The sequence below is a fragment of the Apteryx rowi genome, unplaced genomic scaffold (assembly GCF_003343035.1).
Source record: "Apteryx rowi isolate R43461 unplaced genomic scaffold, aptRow1 scaffold_535, whole genome shotgun sequence".
Lineage (NCBI taxonomy): Eukaryota > Metazoa > Chordata > Aves > Apterygiformes > Apterygidae > Apteryx > Apteryx rowi.
The window spans coordinates 409,746-434,528 of record NW_020450800.1 but is presented as its reverse complement, the minus strand read 5'-3'; the positions used below and the strand labels follow the sequence as shown (position 1 = coordinate 434,528).

Sequence of the window (24,783 nt, the reverse complement as noted above, 5' to 3'; positions counted from 1 at the left end):
GGGGGGGAGGGGGGAGGGTGACGCTTAAATGAGGGCATTGATACAGTACATCAAAGCCTGGTAACGTACAGTATTGTCCAGTAAAACAAAGACACATTTCACACTGACAAATACTGTACAGATTATCTTTGCTTCATTTCTCTCAGAGACCATTTTACAGGCTTCAAACCAGACTGTTTTTAGACAATCTGGTAAGACATGAGTTGGAAATGAGATTAGTGAAGTAAAAGGCCAGAAACTAATCACTCTCCCTCCTAGCTCTCAAATATCGTATTGTATTATTCAGCTATGCCTGCTTGTCATTGCACTCTCTCGCGCTTTAGCATAGTCACAGTGATAGCACTAGCTGATCAATTAGAGGCTAGCTTCTTGGGCACCCCTTTATACATTTGCACTTGCTGTAGATACCCCCATTACAGTTTCTCTTATTAATATGTTTTCTGCAAAGCCTCTGCAAACTATTAATAGTAAAACGTCACTCAAAGAAAAGTGAGGGAGCTAATGTCTCTGCAAATTCTGTTTTAATGACCCTCTGCCAACCAGTGCTCAAGTGTATTTGAGTTCTTCGGTGATGCCAACTGTCAGGATTTAACAGTGAGACGCCTGTGTTTTTTTCCCCTCCTCATAACTGACATTTGCATGATCTCAATAATTATATGCAAATCTTACGATTTCCCCTTCTTCTCACATAAGGCTCATGTTACTTGTCAACTGCACAGCTGTCTTGTGAGCCAATGCCTGTGTGTTTCAAAGATTCGGTTTTATTTCCATCTATTATAAGCCTTCATTGTTTAATTCATTAAAGAGCGCATAGTGCAAATTAACATCTAAATTATAGCTCCCCCTTCATTTAATGTAAGGACAACCCCGGCAACTGATAAACAAATGGTTATACTTGATCCTGCTTTTTGTAGCAGGGTGGACTGAGAAAAAACAAGTGATTTTAGAGGTCCTCTTTTTTATGTTTCACCATTAAAAAAATGGAGATGTTGACTTTCAGGCAGTGAAAGCTCCCACAATAGGTAATAATTTTGAACTTTCTTCAAGTAAAAGACAAGAAAATTTTATATTTAAATAAGAGGAATTTATTCTTTCCCTCTCTATCAAGAAGAAAAAAAGGAATGGTTCTCATCTTCCTCTCCTGTCTGATTCAGCATTCACATTTTCACAGGTGATAGCTATTATAATCTATGACTACGAATCTATGCACCCAAATGATATGAGCTGAGAATAGACACTGAGAATAATAGATTGCTATGTGTCTCATTTATTGCCATTTTTTCTTTCATACTGAAAAATGCAAGCCAAACCACACACACACATGCACACACACAAATCCAAATAGATTGAATGTTCACTGAGTATGAAATTTATTGTAACAAATTTAATGCCAAATACTGATTTAGAAAAATGTGCTGTATATATATATATATATATTTATTTTGTTCATATAGCATGTTATACTGCTATCCTTTGAAAAATCCAAAAGGCTAACAGTACCATAAATGTAAGAATTTTTCCAAATATAAAGCATTTATGTAAGAATATAACCATCCTAGAGACTAGGAAGAGAGATCTTTGAAATGTTACTCTTCTAATGCCTTCAAACTGTCACTTAGAGCCTCTGGTAAAGAAGTAAAAGAGAGAAGTCATTAATTTAAGACCAGAAAAAGTTGAGGCAGTACACTGAAATCAAAGCACCTTCTATTGTTGAATCAGTTAGAGATTCAATGAAAGTACAGACCAAGGCTTTACATTTGTAAATTAGTACATCAGTCAGCTCTCTTAAAAGGGGGCATTTCACCATCTTTGAAGCGTAAATGGATTCATATCATTTAATACTGTAGATACAATTGTATAACACTTACCAGCAACTCTAATTCTTTTTCATCATCTCCATGATCACCCTGGTTGTATTCTGCATTTTTACCTTTTATATTTTCATTAGCTGGCTCAGTGTCTTTGTCTTCCACTTGTGAATAAACAATCTCCGGGATGTTTGTTTCTGAAGAGTTAACAAAAATATACTTGAATATTTTCCATGAGGTTGTTTGTTACGCTATCTTTATAATTAACATTTGCAGTAAGGAAGAACTAATTAAACTGGGTGTTGTACCTGAAGTCCTTGAATTATGCCATATGTCATCATCAGACGTTGCCAATATTTCTTCTTTGCTGTTAAACAAAAAGAAACTTCCTGTGTTATTCTGCAGAAATTACTATTCTAATTCCTTTTAGACTCAGGTATAAAGACAGCTAATTAATTACACAAAATTTTGAATGCTTTTTGAAATTCTGAAGATAACAACTTTAGTAAATGTAGCTTGCTTGAATGACCTGATATTAAGACTTGGTCAAAGAAGGAATTAGCCCAGGAAATGAAAATGCGTTGACCTTCAGATAACATTGCAAAGCTGATGGATTTTCTCGGGCCTTTTCTGAGAAAGCAGCACAAAGGTGATTAGATGGGTCAGTGACAGGAGAGTATAACTTTGGGGTCAGACAAGGGTCTGAAAGGATATATATGTTTGGGAGACCAGCTCTCCCTGTTGCTTATGTTTTTCAATATTTGTGTGTATACAGAGATCATAGGAAAAAGACATCTTTGTTACTTGAAATAAATCGAAAGAGTCTTGGTGCATGTATACAGTATAAACCCTGTTGCTAAGATATGCCTGCTAAGATATGCCTGCTAAGATATGCCAGTGTGGTTTTTGTTGTTGCTTTGCTGCCTTTGAACACAAAGGCTAGGTCCTAAAAGACAACCACCTGAAGGGAGATGCTGAGTGCCAACAGTCCTCAGCAATATCAATGCAAAGCAACAGCACTTTGAATTGTGTGCTTATAGGCACGTAGCCATTAGTAAAAAAGGGAAAAAATGTAAAAAGAATGTCACTTATGTAAAATGTAAATTATTATATCTTTCATAATTCCCTCTCGATGAGGAGGATTTTTTTTTGTCAGTCTTAATTTATGCATTTTTGAACCAGCCGTCCACCTGTGTTACTGCAAATTACTTTCTAATTTTCAAATATTAATCTTTTCCCCTTCTATTTTATCCTTGCTTCTTTCATTTGAATTGATATAACATTAACTCTGTCATCCAAAATGCCTAATTCAGAAGGAGGATGCTAAATTTGCACATTGTTAAAAGAAACTAGACATCGACTGTCACCAACTTTTTAAAAGCCAGCCTTTATAGGCTGGGTTATCAGACAAAAGCAGACAGCAGATCCATCCAGTCCAGTATCTGATCTCTGACACTGGCCACCATCAGACACTTCAGAGTAAGCTCTTGTAGCAAAAGATAGGGGGTAATCTACACTGCTTTATTAAGGTTCTGCTTGGTCTTTTGTTGTTACAGTCTGTCCTTGAAACACAAGATTTAACATCCTTTCCACAGTTCTTTTTCACCATTAATTATGATAATGCTGAATATTCTTGATATCCATATGAATGTCATGTCACTTCTTAATTCTGCTACATGCATAGCCTCCGCACAGTTCTCACTCTCCTACTCACACCAAGTTGTACTTTCCTCTGCCAACAGTTGCTATCATCAGAATAATCTGCATTTCATCCTGAAAAGGCTGGCAGAGCCAGGCCCTTATTATTAGTAGACCTGTGGGTTTTTAAGGTAAATCATCACTGCTGATTATTTGTACATCACCATTCATTTCTTGTTCTACCCAAATGCTTATTTTGGTGTTACATCTGCTCCCCGGTTTGTTCTGCCCCTTTGCACCTTTTTCATCCACCTGCTTCCATAAGCCTAGACACTGAGTAGTTTGGGGCCATAACCATGAGACAGAAGCAGTAAAGCACTTAGGTGCTTAAAAGGGTATCTGCAAAAGTCATGAGTTAGGAGCCAAGGCTCTGAACAACGCTTCTTTGAATGTACGTGGCCACCTGCAGCTTCCAGCCAAGTGGATACAACTCATGGGAACCAAGCCTGGACTCCTTTGCTGCTGGAAGGGGCTCTCATCTGCTCATTACAAGAATGAAGATAGATCCACTTGTTTCTTGCAAGAAGAATTCCCAGAAGCAGGAGAGCTGTTGATGCCTATATTTTATTTAATAGTCTACTGGCAGCTGGAGCACTCATCCAAGATGTAGTGGCACATTCAGTTTCTATCACAACCTGAGGAGATTGAAAATCACACTTCACACACATCCAAAAAGTACACAAATTACCAGGGCGCAGACTATTTCAGGAGAAACTGGAGGGAACATTTCGCCTACTCCTCCTCAAGCTGGAAATACAAGCAGGAGTCTGACTCCTTAACTCGCTCTTCATTCCCTGAAGAAAGAGAACCTGGATTCTGTTCCCTCTGATTATCCCCTATTCAGTGATGATTTTTTATTTTTTGACAAACAAGTTCTTAGTGTAAAATACAGACACTGTCTTTGGATCTGGGGCTCCAGATATCCCATCCCTCAGGGGAAGTGCTTCAGGTAACTGCTTTCTCCTCCTTGACCCCCAAACCTGTCTTGAACAGTAGCACAGCTTCAAAGAAAAAAAAAAAGACGGAAAAAAACTGTTGATGTAAAAGGTAGGAAGCAATGCTTCTAAAGAACATATATTGCCCACACTTCCCAGAATATGCCTTAAGCAAGGATGCCAAGGAGGAGCATCTATTTTCTAATTCTTTAAACGGTCAAGGACAAAGCTGCTTAGAGCTGGATCCTTACGGCCATATGCAAAGACGGCGTCCATCTTATCTAACCTTACCTTTCTAAGCATCTATGCTTAAGGCAGTTGTGTAGAATCTCTCTATCATCAGGGGAGGGAAAATAACACTTCAGAAGGGAGAACTGCTCCATCTGTTGTAGACTTCGCTGGTGAGATGGAATGAAATATCCTCGAAGGTGCTTCTCTTTCTCTGCACAAGACTGACTACAAAGGGAACCTGCAGTGGCTGGCTCTGAACCTCAGTTTCAGATAGTCAGAATTAACTGAAGTGAATCCCACATTGAGAATCTAAATTCATACTGGAATATAGGTTCCGTGGCAAGTGACTAGGGCTTTATTTGGCATGTAATGTGTGACTCCAGCACCTCAATCTCATTTCAGTGTAACAGCTGTTTTCTTTATTTCACGTCTACATCAGAAATATCCGTCCTTATATAATTATTCTAGTGGAAAATCTAAAATTAACCTAAATTGAGGATATTGGTATTGCAGTCTTTGGGGATCTCAATGCACATAAAACAACAGTCATTTAACAGCACTACCTTCATCTAAGAAGTGAAGATGCTGAATCTACAGGTTGATACAATCACAGAATACTCTCAGACATATATGTACGCTTTGAAGAATGAAATATTTGACACACACTTACACGATTTTAATACCACAGCTGAAAGACTGTCATGGATAAATCATCTCTAAGATGAGCAAAAATCTGATACAGGCATGAATGGAAGTGTAAAAGACAGTACTAGCCCATGCATCCATTAAGTACAAGCATCTAACTGTGGTTTTATTCACAGTGAAGTGTCAGTCAGGGCCACAGACAGGCCCTAAAGAACTTGTCATGGGTCATGCATAATAACAGTGACAACACGAAGAAGAAAAAATAACAATGTATTTTGTCTTCTACTTGTAGTCACCAGTTTTAAAATCAGTTTACAATGATACAGTGTCCTTTACAATGGTAGAAGCAGAACAAAGGTAATTTAGCCCACGTTTTATCAGTATCTTATAAGACTATTTTGTAACTCTGCTTCTAGTCTTCCACAATTTATATGCAACAACTTGAATTCAGGTGTCCATTTTTTTCTTGGAATATATACAAACATATCCTAAATGCCTAAAGTAGTTTAAAGCATTTTGAGAGGGGACACAGCCTGCCAAGCCTCCAGACTTTCTTCAGGTTCCTCACTGAAATTTCCCCAGAGCCCTTAAATATTAGCCCTTTCATCAAACACTGAGAATTATATGGCAGAAAATCTCTACTACCAAAACATTTGATCACATTGCTTTTCACAGTATCCTTTCCTCCTTGCAGTCTATGTAAAGTATCTGTCCAGTCAGTAAGGTTTTTGACTTACTGTTTTTTCTCCTTATTTCTCTGCAAAGTTCCTAGCTCAGAATTAGAATTCCATCAGCCAGATTTGTTTATCAATAGTTTTAACTCAGCTTTTGGTTTTTAAATTAATGATCTCATTGTGTTTTGGGGGGGATCTAAATGTGCTTATATTGTGTATTGAGAGATACAAAATTTCTCTTCAGTCTTAAAATGTCTGTTTTTATTTTTAAGTGAACCAATATATTCTGATAACAATTCAAGCTAGAAAACTCCATGTTCCCCTCCAACATAAATACCTGTATACCCGCAGAAGCTCAGTTGCTTTTTCTCCTTCAGACAAATGGAGTACATCTTCGTAAAGTACATCAGGAATTTAAGAATTTCTACCAGCTTCAAAAAATAGTTATGTTCATGATTCTTTCTTGATGGAACTACCATTCATTTGGACTGAGTGATAAAAAGAAAGCAGAAATGAAAGTAGGTTATCACTACAACTTTGCATGTAAAAGGAACAAATGAGAGGTTTGAGGACTAGTTAGTAGGACTGAGACAACTGAAAAGTTGACGGACATTATGCGAAGGAGCTCAAAAGTCCCAAAATTGTATAGAATTTGCATCCCAAATGGAGAAAAAAAAGTCAAGCTTAAATCCTAAAAATGATCACCTAGAGCTCTGCGGAGTAGATAAGCAATGGAAAAAAGAATGGGTAGGGATAAAGTAAGACTTGTCAATGGCTTTGGAGTCAGCCTTTTTAAATTAAATAGGATTTTTTTTTAGAAGAAGAAGTGAGGTTTGATCAAGATTTAAGATAATCCATTTATGACACTCAGATCAAAAGACTCCTCTAAAAGTTTTCTACCACAATGCTAGTAATGGGGTACAGTCATATTCAGAAGAACATGATCAGCAGGTCATAACTGATAGGAATACAGATTTAGAGAATGATATTATTTCATCCAGTCTGGGAGCAGAACTTGGGGTTTAAATATGCTCCAGTTAAGAGGAACAGACAATCTCCAACCCAAAATATTGAGAGACCCAATTAGAGGAAATCACACATTAGTTTAAAAACTTTGCTATTCAAATCTATTGAATTGGTCCTGATACTATTGTCACAATATCAGAAGAATAGGAAAAGTAGTAGCTATGTTTAGGAAAAAGGAGAAGAGTAGTGTCTGGGCAACTGCAGGCCCAGGTGTCTTCAGAAAGTAGATTCAGAACAAAACTTAAAAGAGAGAATAAATAAAGATAAATGGAAAATGGCATAAATATGCCAGACTCACCTGATAATATCTTTCTTTGACAAGATTAGTATATTTCCCTTGTCTAAAAATCAGTTATCTAATCTATCTGGACTTCATTAAAGCATTTGCTATGCAGCCACATGGGAAATTTATTAATTAAACTGGAGAAGAGGGAGATTAGTGCAAGAGTGCTGAGGTGGGAGAGGAGCTCTCTGCCAAGCGAAGCTCTGTGAGCTGGTCTGAATGGAGCTGTGGAGCTGGGTAGACATCACAGTGGAATTCATATGGACTGATCTTGTGATCAGACTTATTTAGTAATTTTATTAAAGATCAAGGCACAAAAAGTCAAAGTTAAATTAAATTTGTGGAAGATACGAAGTTGGGAGATGTCACCAACACAGAGGAGGATTGAAAGAAATGGGTGGCCTGGAGGATCAGACTAATAGACATGGGATGAAATTCAAAATTATAAAGTGTCAGGTCATACATTTAGGGACTAGAAAGAGTTTCTACTAAAAAATGAGGGCTTAAAATTTGAAAGAAGCAGATGAACAAGAAAAATCTGAGTTTGTTTTTTAACGGACAGCATTTGCAAGCCACAGTTGTGAGCTGGACATAGAACAAAGGCAAATAGCATTCTGCAGTAATACGTCAGACAAGGTATTTTCAGTAATGAAAGATTTCCAGAAAACATTCATGTCACAGTACCAGGCACTGCTGAGAACTCCTCTGGAACATTTGTATACAATGTTCAAGAAAGATTAATTCAAACTGGAACGGGTGCAGAAGACGACTACATGAAGATTGGGGGAATGGAAAATCTATCTTAACTGAAGAGATGAAATGAGTATTTCTATTTTTAGAGTAGCAAAACAAAATCTGAGAACGGAAATAAATGCCCACTATTAATATATGAAAGGGGTAAATATTGAGAAGGGAGAAAAGACATTAAACAGCAGGACTCTTCTAGCATATTAATAGGAATGGTTCATGAAAACATCTGAGTGGAAAGTTGAAGAAAGATTTGTATGCATTAGAAAAGTAATCTTGGAACATTTTTTTTGTGCAGATAGCAGGAGCAAGAAACTGAGAAGACTTCAGTGTGGAAACATTCATGGACATATTATTATGAATGGGAGGGATTATACATGTTTCCCTGGGACTGCCAGGGACAAGACTTTATGTTCCTATAGTTCCAATCCAGTCCAATTTCGTATGTTCCTACGCTACTAGATGCCCTAAGAGGTACATTTTCATACGTACAGGTTTCACCATAGAATAGCAGGTGCATTGGTTTGGTCTGAGACAGATTTGGGCCCATAGCCAGAAGCTACTAATCTCTTCATAACGGGTGGAGCTGTTATAGCTTGTTGCGGTTTTAATTAATATAAATGTTTGGCAGAAGTTATCTCTGTATGTTTGTACAACTTGCAAAACGATTCACATTGTCACATGTTATATTCATTTATGCTACATCTTAATATCTGAAACACAAAGTATTTACTTTACAGAATGTGGCAAAAGGTTAAAACTGTTAGAACATAAAGTATGGAAAGATGAAAATGTACCTGTAAAGCCCTTGAAATTAATGCAATATAAACAATTTTACACTACCTTGTATTTAAAAGAAAATGTGAGCATATTTTATTTAGTTTGAAATTTCAAAAGCTACGGTGAAATTAAGATATTTAAAGAAAATATTTCTCAAATATTTAGGTAAAAACATGTATAAAATGGAAAAAAAGTTTCAGATCTAATTTTATTCAAAAATCCAGATAGGATTAGACTCTCACCAAATCTTTCATGCTTCTGTTTTTAATTTCAAGGGAGATTCAAAATCAAAATGATCCTCTTCTACCCTGAAGTTGAGTTGAAGCTAAAATGTCTTCATGAAAGAAGCTGGCAAGACTCAAGGGCTATCCAGACAGCAATTCTGTTTTAATTTCCAGTAAAACCTATACCTAACAGGAGTCTAATGCAGCAGCAATCTTCAATACAACTAGTGCTTTTGGATCTAGAGCTGAAAATAGCTAGCTTTGCTGAAGAATGATGCCACTATGACATAACAACAACAGAGATAACTGAAAAGTAGTTAAATGTTTCAGTAATGTTTTATTGAGATCCAGAAGAGCAAAAAGTAAACTAGTGCAGGTAAGTGGTCAGGATTGAAATGTTGCTGGAGTCAAACAGGAGCCCTTCAGATTGGACCCTCACAGAACTGGGGGAGGGTGGAGGGAAGGGATGTTGGTTTGGTTTGGTTGTTTTTAAATCATAAGCAGCATATAACATGTCAAAAGGAAGTACACAAGGAAATATCCAAATTAATTAAAAAACACAAGCAACAAACAAAATGATTTAAAAAAAAATTACAAACACACTGGAAGCAGAAAGCCTGTAAAAGGTTTGAAGGAGTTGGCATAAAGGGACATTTCTGAGAAATTAAATACTTTCTTTGACTCAGTCTTTTCCACATATAACTGTGAACATCAATAGTATTCTATGCAATTTTGTTCAAAACCCACAAATGTACAACAAAAATAAATTTCTAAGGAAGTAAAAAATTGGGAAAGCAGTAGGAAAGACACAGTGTGTGCATAAAGTTCTAGACAGAACTTCCATGTTCTATTCATTGGTTTGTACGATACAGTAGAGTAAGAACTCAATCCATTTTGTATAAACTTAACGCCCCTAAACAGCTGGCTTACTGGAAAATTACATTTAAAATATTTCTCTATTTATGCTAGTCTTAGAATAGTAGTGGAACGAGGGAGAAAATATTAGCCAAACTAATTCATGGAGAGAAAAAATTACAGAAGGGGGAAAAAAGATGGTACTATATAAAAGTAAAAAACCTAAGTTTGATCTCATTTTATCATGAAGAGAATAGTACTGAAGATACATCCCACCCACCCGCTGGGATTTAGATCAAAATCATGTCTTGGCCTCTCTTTCTTTGTACAGAACTTACAAAAGCAGGGTTCAAATCCAGCAAGGATCCTGGCATGCTCTGAAGTGTGTACTTTGACTTTTCTTGTGATAGGATCTCCGTATTTAATTCTATTTTATTTTTCTCACTTAATATATGAATTAAACATTTAACAAATAAAGATAAACTCATTCCCTGCCTTCATAAGGCTCAGACCAAAACTCACTATAGGGATAAGTCTCTTAGTGATTTAAATTGATGCCCGTGTTATCAACTGTTGAAGTTAAAGATGTATAATACAACCACTCCAAGATTTCTTATCACATATGGTGCCAACACCCTATAAATATTGGTCGCAAACCCTGGTGCTGCCAAAGAATGCACAGTGGAGCTCAAGAAGGAGAGGTTCGGCCTTGGCTTTAAACCATCTTTTTGCTTCATGGGGCCTAGCTTCACTGCCCTCAGCACAAGTTAGAGCTATCAGATGGCAGGGAGATGACATGGAGGCTGAGGATTGCGTGTTTGTACTGTTTCTACACAGGCACACGAGGGCGTGTGCCTTTATTCTGCTCTGGAGAATTTCTAACATGGGAGGCTGTGCCTGCTGGAGGTGTACCAAACAGCCTCCCCACCGAGTATCGCCTGACCTGTTATTTCTGGATGCTTGTAAAATCGAGAGACCACCAAACATCTGCAGCAAAACCCCATGCAGTGGGAGATCTATAGGTGCAAGCACCTCTTTGCTCTGGAGACAAGCTGGTAAGCACTCAGCTTTTCAGGAGCAGATGGGTACCAGGCGCAGAGGCAGTGCCAGCCATGCTGGGGCCGGGCAGGCTGGCAGGCAGCAGGCATCCAGCCTCCCGCCCACAGGTCTACATGGGAACCGAGTTGTACTGCGCTTTCAACTTCCTGCAGCTGAGGAAGAGAAAGACCCTTTATAAAGATACGGAGCAAAATCAGTGCTACTGAAGGAGCTGGTGCTTACTTCTGATTTGTTTACCTGTACATTTTGCCTAAAATAAGGCTGAATATTATTTTTATGAGCGATATGCTCTCATTTGGAATTGACACTAATGAATGCAAGGCCCTTTCCCCCTCTTGTTTGTACCATCAAATTAATTAGCTCTATTGTGACATCAGTATTTTTCTCAAGCAGTTCAAGGCTTGAGCATTTTCCTTTCTTTTTCTAAAGGGCATCTTCAGTGCCCTTTACCTACCATAAGAATCATGCATCACTTGTATTTTTCACAACTAATGCTGTTTATTATAAAAACTGATTGTGATGTGAAGATTGTTATACTGTGTGGCAAATTGCCCAAACAATTACTGTAAATGCATGAGCCATAAACTGTACTGCCAAGGACACTGGTAGGTTAGCTCCTATAAAAGAAACAATTAGAGTCTGAGGTGAAAATAATAGAGATGAGATGACAGTTATTGAAAAGGCAGAACATCCAGTTTAATGTTGTAAATATAGGTTTGTGGATTACACTGATGGTTTTAAAGTGTTCATGGCTTATTGAATGGAATAGAATATTACATACTTTCTAATGGGACCATAATTATTATTCCTTTTTAATTGTGATGTCTGAGGCATTTGTGAGCAGTTGTTGAGAACATCCTCACATTATACTGATTCTAATTCTAAATTATCATCCTGCTCCAAGGTTTTTTTTATTTTACTTTTTTAGCATTTTGTTGTTCAGGGTCTGTTCTGAACAAAGTATTTTCTCTTGAGGAACTTAGAGTGCTTAGAGGGTTACGGCAATAATTATTTCAGTTTCAGCCTACACACTTCACTGCTTTAAATCATCATTAGAAGTTTCATCCCTCAGCAACTCCTGCTGAGACAGTCTTAAACTCCTAGAAACCATTAGATAAGAATAGCTTATCTTTATAACCATTTGTATATAAAAGTATTGATAAGAATTTGCTAGAAATTAAGGGAATACATTTTTTCTTAGGTATCATCTAAATACAGAATAAGGGGGTTTTATGATTGATAAAGAATTTCAATCATTCAAACTAGTTTTGTAGCATATGAAGATTAGGCTGTATAAAAAAGATGTTGCACATTGTGCAAGAAGATGTGTGGTGATAGCCTATGGTAAATATGAAGACAATATTAAAAAGTAATATTGCTACAGGAGAAAATTAAAGGGCCCTCTGCCCTTTTCAGAGAGGATGTAAGGATAAAACCAAGTGAAACATAATTCAACTATTAAACCTTATGGAGTTTACCCTAAACAATTGGACAAAGAATTACGACTGTCCAAGAAGAGATGCGAGGCACATAAAACAGGGGAGAGTCTTTCTACAGTCTAAGAGGCGAGGACAAGGTGCGCAGCAGAACAAGACAGCAACCAGCAAAAAGGCAGTCAGTGTCAACACTGCAGCATGTGTAAGCTCTAAAGTACCAAATCCATTAGCAGGGGGAGAAAAATCAGTAAAGTGGCTCTGAAAGAAAGTTGCAAGGAAACTAAGTACTCAGCTGTACCACTTTTCAGGGAAATGTTCTAAGTCATTTTCAAGCTTTTACACACTTTTAAGAGAAGCTGATCTTAATGCATGTGCTTGAGGTAGGGGTGTCACAGCCGTGTTGGAAACCGATTGCACGCAGCCAAAGTTCACGTGAGGTGTTGGGGAGCACAGCTTGAGAGGGTCTGCACTCTGAGGCCGGGGGGGCTGCTTCAGCCCTCACACTGAATTAACTATGTCCTCGTAAAGCTCACGGCAGAGTACAGGGAACTATAACTTTGGTATGGCAGAAACCAACAGCTGCACAAATTAAAGACAGAGCAAGAAAAGGTAGAGAATGCTTTATGTGCAGTTTGGAGTATTGATAGCTGTGCTGTCAACAACACAGAAGGTGGGTTGCAGCTCAGCTAGCATGACTCTGGTCCTGTATTTTGCATTCCTAACACACATGCCTTAAATTCTGCTTGCCAGATGACTTTACCTAAAAACATGGCCAACTCCTACCTGAGAGGATTTTGACTTCAAAAGACTGCTCACAGTAAAGATGTATTGTGTATGCCTGAACCATTAAGCTGCTATTACATGTCACGTATGTCAGTCTCATTTTCTTCTGTTTATAAGTTTAATTTTTTAAGGAGGTATTTAAAAAATAGATTCCTTGGAAGCACAACAGAATAAGAATTTAATTTCAGCAATGCTGAAAAGAACAGTGTAAATTATGTTGTTAGATTCTAAACTAATTGAGACCACACAGGAAGATTCAGAAATTAAAGAAAAACTTCAAAGAAAATCTGCTTGAGGGACAAGACATCCATAAATAAATAGTAGAAGAGTAGAAAATACCTAATAATATTTAAAAACATTACGACATTACAAGTGATCCTATTAGAATGAAGCCATATGTAAAATCAGAAATGTTATTACAAATCTAGACAAGATTGATTTTCTTATATGACCTTCAACTACCAGCAGTCTTCGAGAAGGCTCAGTCTAGTTCTTAGTAAATAGGTGTCACCAAACAAACACAACTGACACTAATTAGCTCCCTTGTTGATAGCCAGGACACAGAGGATAGAGGCATGGAGATAGAATGACCCTCTCACCATTTGAGCTGTACTGAGGATATTTGCACACTGGTAAGGCAATGAAAGTTTGCACTGTAGCTACCATTTTGAAACTATGCCATGAACAAAAGATTGCAATATCATGGGAGTCAGTTTAGCCTCCTTCACATGAATTTTGCACAAAAATAGAGTCACAAAGAAGCTCTATCTAAATGTTTGAACACTGAGAACAAGAATATGACAATTATATTAATCTGTGGTATTTCCTCACCTTGAGAAAATACCCCTTTGTTTTGGTGAACTCATCTAAGAAAAGGAGCTGAAACCAGAAAAGGAGAAAAGGCAGGCCTGCAAAAGAACAATAAAAGACTGTCAGTAGCTTCTAAACAAGGAGAAACTGGAAGGGAAGTTTGGAATGTGAAGTAGAAAAAGATGTTCAGAATAAGAGGTATGTAGTATGATGATTAATAGTATCGAGGGGGACAATTGATCAAGAGAGCAGCTGAGAGGAATTTGGAGTGTTTTTTTCTGAAAAGATAATTCCCAGTAGGGTTCAGGCAGTGTTTGTAATAAACCTATTTTTATTAAGATTATTGGGTTGGTGCTATCCAGGGGATTATATTTTCCAATTACTAATATTTTCATTTTCAGTCTTAGTTTATGATTGAAGCAGGGACATAGGTGGCACAGAACAAAATGCACTGGCCTGGTTTGGGATGAGAATAATCATAGCCTCAAAGCAAACAGAGTCCCAAGAAATTAGTCTTTATTTTCTAGCTCATTATAAAAGACCTTGAGTTTTAATGGCAAAACATTTATGCAATTTTTTTAAATATAGATGTGTATGTGTCCATTTGAAGATTTTAGTGCCATCCAGTCTCAACCTGACCCCAGCACCAGTTTGGTGCCATGCTCAAACCTTCAACATAGACCCATCTGTCCCGAAATCTCATGATTATAGATACAAAGGCTGCAGAAAAACTCATGTAATTTATATCTTGAATTAAGCTACAGAAACTATGCACAGGAAGATCGCAACTTTTATCAGTTGCCTTTATAGCTCTGTCGCGAATGTAGCACCTTATTACAGTATCTGCATAACAATGTTGAAAAGAAACCAATTCTTTTGTGGTCTTGTTACACAGCTGTTTTGTGCCAAGATTGGTCACAAAATTGCTAAGTCCCTCCACGTGGCCAGTTAACTACTTCAGAAACAAGATCAGGAAATTCTTGAAGGAAAGATTCCCCTGGGAGAGGCTAGAAGATCTGTTGACAACTCTGTTATGGAACTGGTGCAAAATAGTAATGCAATAACTTATTATTGGTGTGCCTATCTCCAGTGCAGAGCTGTTGAGACAGAGAGAAAGCTGAGTCAGGAGTCAAGTTCCATAGCGGCTAAACTTCGACTGAGTTCAGAAGAGACCCTTCTGACGCACTTCACCGAAGGACTCACTAGAACCGATTGCCATTTGGCCTGGAAAGAGTATGGCCCAGTATCAAAATGCTGTTGTAGAAAGGAGTTGGAGGTAGAGAACTATTCTCCTGCTTCTTTCTCCCACTGTTTTAAAAGACAGAAGGAAAGAAAAGCAACTTTACATCAGCAGGCCTAGTGCTTCTCCAAGTTAAAACTATTTTGGATAGGTCCAAGAGAAAAAAGACCTTAGGCTATGTGACACCTGGTGTTTCCTTGGATCTCAGCTGGAAAAAAGAAAGAAAGAAAGAAAGAAAGAAAGAGAGTAGTCCCCTGCTAGCATATCAGGAGAGAGTCATTTCCTAGAGCCTAATGGCAGTATACTGAGGCATGTATGCAGGAAGATGACAGATGCCTTAGAGAGACTGTAGATAGATAGATGGCAGTCACATGAGACTAAGACACAGATACCATCCCTAGGAAGGAGGACAGAATGGGTGACCACAAAAAGCCTGACTCAGTCATTTTTGAGAGAGGACAACCATGGTCTAGAACTTAGAAAACAGTTGTACCTTAATATGCTAGAATTCCCAAGTGTTACCACTACTAAGAAGAGATTTTTATAACCTTTGGTTTTTTTCACATGCTGTTTTATTACAACACAGCAAGAAGGCCACTGTGTGATACTTACCAATAGCTCTATCAGGAAGACTTGGAAAATGGCCTAGGAGATTTATGCTGATGTTGGTGCAGATTTACTTGGGCAGCTGAGGAGACTGCCAGCCTCCACAGCCCTCTTCCACAACATGAAGTGATCTAGGTTTTGAAGGTCTGCTAATAGCCCAGCTGATTTCAGGCCAGCTTATTGCAAGGACAGCTATTATGCATCAAAGCAAAATTTAAAGCCAAATCCACTTGATACATCTACATGCAAGCTGAGAAGAAACTGCGAGTTGTATCTAGTTCTCATGGACTCCTCATGTAGCACTACAGCCAATTGTCTAGCTTAGTGCTCTTCACTGTTCTTTAGGGCTGTTATTAGTAATCAGTAATAATAAATCTTTAGCTTTAGTGTCAGAGTATCATCTGGTTCCACAGATCAGGAAGACAGAGGAGAGACAGTCAGAAAACCAAGCCCCCCATTATGGCATGGCACCTAATATTTTCTGGTGCGTCACTAAAGACCCTTGGATCAAATAGCCACTTCTAACATCCTGCTTTCACTCAGTGTTTAAAATGCCTTACCTCTTCCTTTGCCCTAAGGCAGGGACTGCATTTTACTTGCAAAGTATTTGTTTGGACCATTCTTCTATGTTTTGTTATTGGGAAGAAAATCCACATTTTATATTAAAAATACAGCAGGTGATTGGCTTCCTGGACTTGCTCTGTAGCAGCTGAAATCAGTTGCTTCCATTTCAGAGCCACAGTGCTGTAGGTGGATCATGGCTTAAAGTTCATAATCAGAATAAACAGCTCAGATGACACTGGTAGTGAATGCGTTGATTAAATATGACTCTAGTGCTCTCAGTTAATGTTTCACTGACTTTAAATGTCTTTTCAGGACTAACATTTAGCCAAGGTGAATGTAAGAGAATAATTTTTTCCAACTGAACATTTATGAACTGCAATACCTGAACGGTGGAGAGGAGACAGAACACTGAAACGTTCGTTATCAGGCTGGTTCAGTTTGCAAAACAGATATCTCACTAAACACAAGAGTCACTGAACAATGGAACGCAGGAGTTCCTTCAGCAACATATTTCTATTTGTCCAAAGGTCTTTAATCACTGATCTGAAAGAGTATAGAAATAAGCTCTGGTCCTGTAAATATTAACATTCAAGGGTAGTTTTACACATGCAGAATCCCACAAAGTTCAGTGAGACTCTTGATGTTCATTAAGTTATTTATGGGCCTACTGCAGGACCAAGCCAGTTGCTGCATTAAATAGCTCTAAGGGTCAGTTGTAATAGTGTTACAATATGCCATTTAAATAAGCTGATGAAACTGTAGCAACTGCAGAAAAACTCACAAGTGTAAATCCAAGCAATGCATGTATAATTACAAGTACTTACTCATCATATGGTTGAGAAATGATACTCATATTACAAAGCATCAGTTTTATATGTTTTAAACAAAGAAACAAACACGCTTTATAGCAACTAATATTTCTCATATATTAGAGCACTAATTTCTGTTCTGTCATGTTGGTGATAGCAGTTTTTCCAGCAGACCTAAACACGCAATGAACGACAAACCACTGATACTAACAAAATACAGAGTAAACACTACACTAAGACTGCCAGCATAGGTTATTTTCAGATGTTGTTATTTAAAACTTTAGAAGCTTGTTTTAATATTCCCAGTACAGTATATTTATGGAGCTAGAATAGCACAGTTCACAATCAACAAATGCAAAAGTTAGTTGGTTTTTCAGCCTTTGGATATTCTCCAATTAGGAGCCCACAGGTATGGTTGTAGGTGTTTATCTGCTGTGTGTATGCCATTCTCATCCGTAAATTCCATCTGTTTCTTCAGCATTTCTGCGACAACATTCAAAGCCTTATGCCATTAACTTAGACATCTATCCTTAGGGTCTTTAATGTATTTCATAATTAAATTATTAAGTGTGTCTATATTCTGAAATATTGTGATTAGACAGACAGAAAAAAGTCATTAAAAGTCATCGAGCACAGTTTCTGGCCAAGCAGGACTGTTCTCCATAGAACATTTCTTCAAGTGGTTTATCTTAGCTTGTTTTAAATAACTTAGGGTACAACAATTTCCTTAAAAGTTAACTCTACAGTCTAATGGAAGACACCATTAAGAAGCATTTCCTAATACCCAACTGCAGTTCCACAGCTTGCTTTTATCCTACTTGCCTGAATAATATGTTTTAGACAGCCTTTAAACAATTATCCTGTGTCCCTGATAGCATGCTCTTCAAGTACCTGGAGAAGTGTTATTTTGGTGCCAATGCTATCTATTTCTGCAACTGGAAAAGACTGGCAATGACAGAGAGGAGGCAAGAAAAGGGCTGGGAATACTGGGTCAGGTTGATCAGCAGAAGAGTGCTGCTTTCAGCTGGCTCCCTGTGAATGGATAACTTCCCTTGCAGCTGCTCTCCTGGTAAAAACAGTGACTGCAGTCACTTCCTAATAATAGAAATAAACTTTAGTCAAATCCCATGTCTGTATGCTGATCAAGGTGTAACTTGTGACTTGAGATGCCAGAAACAACCTTGAAATTAGCACACAGATAGCAGTACACAAAGATGGTGTAAGTTTTAATGGTTTTGCTGCTCTTTTTCTCTTTCCAATTATGATGTGTAATAATGAAAAGAACAAAGATTAAAAGGGAACATAACTTAAAGGCCATATTTTAAATGGACCCCCAGACAATAATGCAGTTGTTCCTCCTAGCAAAGTGCATGCAATGCTATTTCCAGACAGCTTCCTCAGAAGTTCGTGATTTTCTAATCACATCATGGGCTTGTGGCAAAGGCCAAGGGGAGGGAGCTGATGTAGAACCACATTTGTCAGGGCACCCGAGGCACTTGTCTACCACCTGCCAGTGGACGAATGAGCACAGGGCAATTCCACCGGGCTCCACCTTCAACAACTTACTTCCTTTGTCTTCCATCAGAAATGGGGTGAGACCAGAGCTGAGGACAGGAAAGCAGCCTTGGCCAGCTTTTCACCAGGAAAAGAGCACTCACGCACAGAAGAAATGTTCTTGACAACATTACTTTAAGACCATTCAGTACTTATGCTGCCGAAACTGGCATTAGTTGCTCACAGACCGGAGTTTTTTTACTCTTCCTTCTCACTGGGTATTGTACATAGAGCACCATTCATATGAGTCAGTGTCCTATTTTGTGTCCTGTTTTAAACAGGCATCACCAAGTGAATTGATGTATAATCACCCAAAGAGAGATGCAGTCCAGCAACTAAGAAATTAAGAAAAAAGTACAGGACCAGAATCAATTCAGAGGGACAATTTGAGGGCTCAGACAGGTAAGTGGGTGATCATAACTCTAACAGTTATTATAACTCTAACAGTTATGATAAAAATATTGGCTTCCACCTTCCTTGTCAGAGGACATAAGCCCACATAGACATCCTACCATATTGAGAAACAATTATCATGCCTATCGGTCACTTTCCTTGTGTTCCTGCTCATGCTGCTCTCTTGACAGATGGCATACTAGGACCAACCATGGAAAAAGGGCAAGACAACCAGCCCCACTGCATCAGACCTATGCAGGAGCCTGGAGTCTCAGTTGATAACAAAATCATGTGCCAGATTCTAGGACCAGGAGAAATTTATGTTCAGAACCATTATCCATGTCCCGAAAGCAAAAGGCCCAGACAGAAGAAAGAGTGAAGTTGATTGATAGAATTCAATTGCTTTTTTTCTGAATGTACTTACTACTATGTTATGCACATTTGCCTGACATACAGTTTGACAGAACCAAAAGCAGCCACGATTTCACAATCAGTTCATGCTTTTCACATCAGCTATGGCTTATACAGTGTCATATACATTAGATTGTTTAGATGAATACATACACACGTATGTATGTATGTATATGTATATGTGTATATACGAGATGGAAAACAGTGGAAAACAGGGTTGTTTTCTGCCAGAAGGTATCTCTTTTAAGTAGTAGCCTACGAATTTTTAGGAGTCAATTTTTTTCCCCAAAATATATTTATGAGTATGTGTAAGTTAAATGCACATTTTCAGGTAGACTGAAAAAATAAAGCAATTAATTCAAACATTATTGTTTTCAGACTGTATTTTATGCTTGTGAATCCTTAAAATTTTTTGAAAAATGCAAAAAATTATGTTAAAATTTATGTGGGAATTAATTTTTGCTTGGAAAAATGCAGTTAGGGAGAAATACTTGTATGAAAGCTTGATAGACTATTTGTTCCTGTCTAGACATAAAAGCACAAGCAAATGAAATGCAGAGAGAATGGGCACGATTTTAACTCATGTGGTTTTGATCATGCAAATCTAGATGAGCTTCAACATTAATTATTCCATGCAGCTTTGCTTTTCCTTATCAATTTCTGCAAATGCAACTTTTGAGGGTTGATTCCTTTTTAAATTTATTTTTTAATAATGATGTCAAAAGCCTCCCCATTGCCCTCATTCACACAACTTTGTCCTGGCTCATGCTCTCATGGGTAACATGGTACCATCGTATTGTTCTTCCTCAGTGACTTCCTCCAAAAATGCATATTATTCCTTTCATTTTACTAATGCAACAAATACTCACTAATGACATTGAACGAGCCACACAAGTATGCCCTAAAGTGGATCAGACTATCTGTTTAAAAAATATAATTCTTGAACAGTCCTATTTTTTAACTGAAGAGGTAAATTGCATATTTGGGGAGAAAATTTAAATATCTCAGAGCCAAGATTTTGAAAAATGTTATAACAGTTACGTTTCTAAACTTGAGCATAGGGGCCTAAATAAGTGCCCTTTTAAATATTCTTGCATTCCCATTGTTTTAACAAAATCTTTAATTAGAAATCTCCAGCTTGTGAACATGGATAGCAATATTCCCTCCCTGTATATTTACTGTTTGAACCACAAGTAAAATTGTTATTACTTCTGTGTAGATGTTTGCATTGCTACAGCTCTTCAGAGAACCCAGTTATGGCCCAGGACCCCATTTTGCTAAATGCTGTATAAACATACAGAGCAGCAGTTATAAACTCTGCAGCAGTCTAAAACAAGAGGCAAAAGATGGATGGGCTGGTGGAGGAGAACAGGGAAACGGCTAGCACTGTTCAACATGATCTGAAGTAGCTATAGCACATCAGCAGCCTCACTGCCAATTTGGGGGGGGGATTGTTTTTGTTGCGCTTTTTTCTAGACATCAAAGCAAAGGAGTTTTAATAAGGGTCTGAAGGAGAATAATGAGGTACTTTTGCAGATGTCTGCAGGGTGTTCTTGCTCACTCAAAGGGGCAACACATACAAAGACACTTTGAAAAACAAGTGAGCAATGGAGGCTGGCATCTTCACCCTTTTGAAACAAAAGGCCCTGATGCTGACCTCATTTACACTGGTGAAAGCTGCAACTCCTACGAAGTCAGTGAAGTCCCTGGAGCATAAAATTAGTCCTACATTACAACTTGCCAGAGCTGTCTTTTAGAAGCCATGGTGACCACTGAAAACATATTCCAAAAATACTTTCAGCTCATTTTTTCATTTAACATTAGGTCCCTTTACATTCTTCTGCCACTAAAAAGAGTCTTGAAAGTACATGTTAGGTTTTACCAAAATTGTGTAATAGGTCTTAATGTAAACAAGGCCACTTTATTTTTAATATTATCACAAATATACATATTTGTATATATGCATATATGCACAAATATACGTGTGCGTGTGTATACACACATATATATGTATACACACACCCACATATATACATATGTATGCATACAGACATATGTATATATGTATATATATTTTTCTGCAGTCTGATATGGAGGGAAATAACTTTACACTCTGATAGAGACAAGGTAATTTTATGTTATAGGGCAGTCATGTTACTTTCTTTCCCATTTTTTAAAATACCTGTCTGTATGAATTACATGCAAGAAACTTAGCATATGCATGTGAAAGAGAGATGAAACGCTTTTATGACTTATGCTAGCACTGGACATGTCGCAGGAGAGTTCAGGGATTTAAGCTCTTAGGCGTCATTTAACCTCAGCTGCCCGACTGCATCTAAATTTGCAGGTCAGTCCCAAAAGCAGTTGGCAGCCCAGGGCTCCCTAAATTAAGACTCAGCTCTCCACGTCTGTCTCATCCACAGGGGCTACCTGAACTCAGGCTGAAATCGCCCTGCCTCCACATGCTCATGGTAACTGATATCAAGGCCTTTCTGCATCAAGGCCATCTTATTTACCCAGATTGGGTCGTGTGACACTACTTGAAGGACAGATGCGATATACAAAACCAGGCACAAATGTCTGGATCTAACTACCTGGCAGGTAAACGCCTCAGCCCTTGTGCTCCAACACACCCAGACTTTTCCCCTCGGCGGGGTTGCCCCAGAGCTGGCCCAAAGGGCACTCTGCCAGGCGAGCGTTGCGGACTGGCTATGAATTTGGCCTCAAGTTAGGCCTGGGGGCTGCTCTTACACAGGAGTGTTGATGCAGCCATTAAGTCCCACTGCCTGCTTCTCCGCACAGGAATCACGTGCAATTAGAGCTGGCAGGTGCTCTCGACACAGCGAGCTCCTGCTACAGAAGAAGATGGGAGAGGGGGAAGTCCTAGCTGCCTCCTTCTCGTTAGGCTTCCAGCCTCTGCTGCCGTTTTGCTTCCCCTTCCCCATCAGTTTAGTCCAGGTAGAAGAGCACAGACTCTGGCCAATTAAAATCAGGAAAATAAAACAGCACTGTCTTACCTGGAAAGAATACAAGCACTAAAAACTCAGGATGAATTCACTTCTGGGATCTAAATATTACAATGGATGCTACAGGTAAAATGTAGATTTGTTTCTGCAATACTGCTACCGATTTATAGGAAATTTGCTGAGCAAAATATTGAGAACTGGATTTTCATGAGCAGCATTGCTTTACTTACACAAAGAAAAGTTAAATACAGAGTAGGAAGCCAAAAGTTACTATTCCTGAGCTTCTCTGGTTATGTGTCATTAAGTTATAAGTTATTCATTGTCATTTTAACTCTATAATTAGCATAGCACTTGCCGACATTTAATTATTATAATAATACATATGAGATAAATTTTATATATCTTTCTTCTTTAAATATCACCAGTTCTGTCATACACATCATTATTCATTTCACTGCTCATATCTCTTGGAGACGGATAGGGTTTTTGTCAATCTGATCACAGAAACATCCACCAGCGGCAGCAAGGAGGCATTACCCTAAGATACAGCTTGCAGAATAGCCCAACCAATTGCATAAAAGTTTTTAACAGCTATTCTAATTGCAACAGGATCCTTCGTGGAGTTATCAGCTTCCTGAACCACCATTACTGTTTCTGTTTTAATAAGTGCATTTAGAGAATGTCCATAAGAAATGGATCGTGTGAAAATCCAGATTTTTTTTTTGCTTTTAAAATCTTGTTGACATACCAAAGAATTGAATGTGAAGTGTTTAACTGTATAGCAATCTCAGATAACAGCAAACCTCTCGATGATGTCAGCCCTCTTTACATGACAGAGACTAAAATCAATGCATAGCCCATAATTTGTAGAACCCACATTACTTTTCAAATGTATGGCAGGCATGCTATATTTTGTAATGATGACATCTGATCACAACCAACCTGTCTGCAGAAAACAGTTGTCTGATCTACACAAGCACATGTACTGAAACCAAGTCTTGGTCTTAATTATCATAAGAAAAAAAAATAGAAGAAAGCAGTATGAGAAGTCTTAGTTTCAGCAGACGCAATTAGAAAATCAGAATTAGCCAGCTATATTGTAAATTAACAAAAGATAAGATGTAACCTCACCTGCTTGGTGTTGTCTTTAAGCAGCCTTTAAGATGTCTATCGGTAACCTCTCTGTGTGCTTTATTATCCACCTTAGGCACAGTTTCTTTCTTATGACAAATGAGTGTGTAATTTTTGTCGTCATTATTTGCCCAGAACGTGCCAACTGATGTCTCGTACCGTATACAGAACTCCACTTTAGCTCCATGTTGCTGGTAAGGAGGCACCAGAGAAATCTTAAAGCAGAACTGGTCGGTCTCATTGCCACAAGAGTTGGGCATGAACTCTGCTAAGATATCATAATAACTCAGCCAGTCATCCAGTGTCATTCGAACATACACCATTTTTTCAAAAGATATATTGAGGACTCGTATAATGCCGTTCATACAGGTAACCCCAGGCAGGAACACAATTGACTCCAACAGTACTTTTTGCTCACGCACTTTTTGCAAAAGTTCTTCTTGTGAAGCAGGTAATGTAAACAGCTGAGATAAAAAAAATTCCTCCTCAGGGAAAACTTCATCTTCCTTGTCATCATTTTGCGATGTAATTGGAACTTCCCAGGTATCAAACTCTTTAACAGACACGAGATCAAACCCCAATGCATCAGCAAATGAAACTTTCCTTGCAATGGTACCAGGGGGGTCTGCCTCCTCTTCCTCTGAAGAAGCAGAACTCCGCCTTCGGGGCAGTGGAGAGAAACGAGGTTTAAGGGTAGTTTTAACATCTTCATCTTCTGAACAGAAATCATTTACAGTAGGGACTTCTAATAAGTTATCCCTACTAACCCGACTAGGTCCTTCAAAAGACTCCATTGGGCTCTCCAATATAAACTGAAAGAGAACTGTACAACCAGTAGCAGCTGATATTTGAGACACTGTGGTTTAAAACAAGGATTAATGTTACAGTTGACATTGCAAAAGGCAGTCAGGCCTATTAATAGATTCTACGGTGTGTTAGCTATGTTGGTCTGTTCTCCAATCTGGTAGTATTAAGTGTTATAATTTCAACAATATGTTTCAAACATTGTATTCCCTATTTTTGTATAGTTTTATATGCAAAGAAAAAAAGTAATATTTAAAATATAACTTCTCTGCATTGTTAAACTGTGTAAATGAAGCTATTTTTAGAACATC

The 24,783-nt window shown here is 38.1% G+C and overlaps 1 protein-coding gene across 1 annotated transcript in view; it reads right to left on the bottom strand.

Moving 5' to 3' along the window:
- Window positions 1-24,462, bottom strand: part of PPP1R3A (protein phosphatase 1 regulatory subunit 3A) — a 27,379-nt gene extending 2,917 nt beyond the window's left edge. The window contains exons 1-3 of the mRNA XM_026081048.1: window positions 23,669-24,462; window positions 2,117-2,175; window positions 1,869-2,005 (exon numbers count right to left, since the gene is read on the bottom strand). Of these exons, the coding sequence (XP_025936833.1) occupies window positions 1,869-2,005; window positions 2,117-2,175; window positions 23,669-24,462 (990 nt within the window). The remainder of the gene's footprint in view (window positions 1-1,868; window positions 2,006-2,116; window positions 2,176-23,668) is intronic.
- Between the last annotated feature and the right edge of the window lie 321 nt (window positions 24,463-24,783).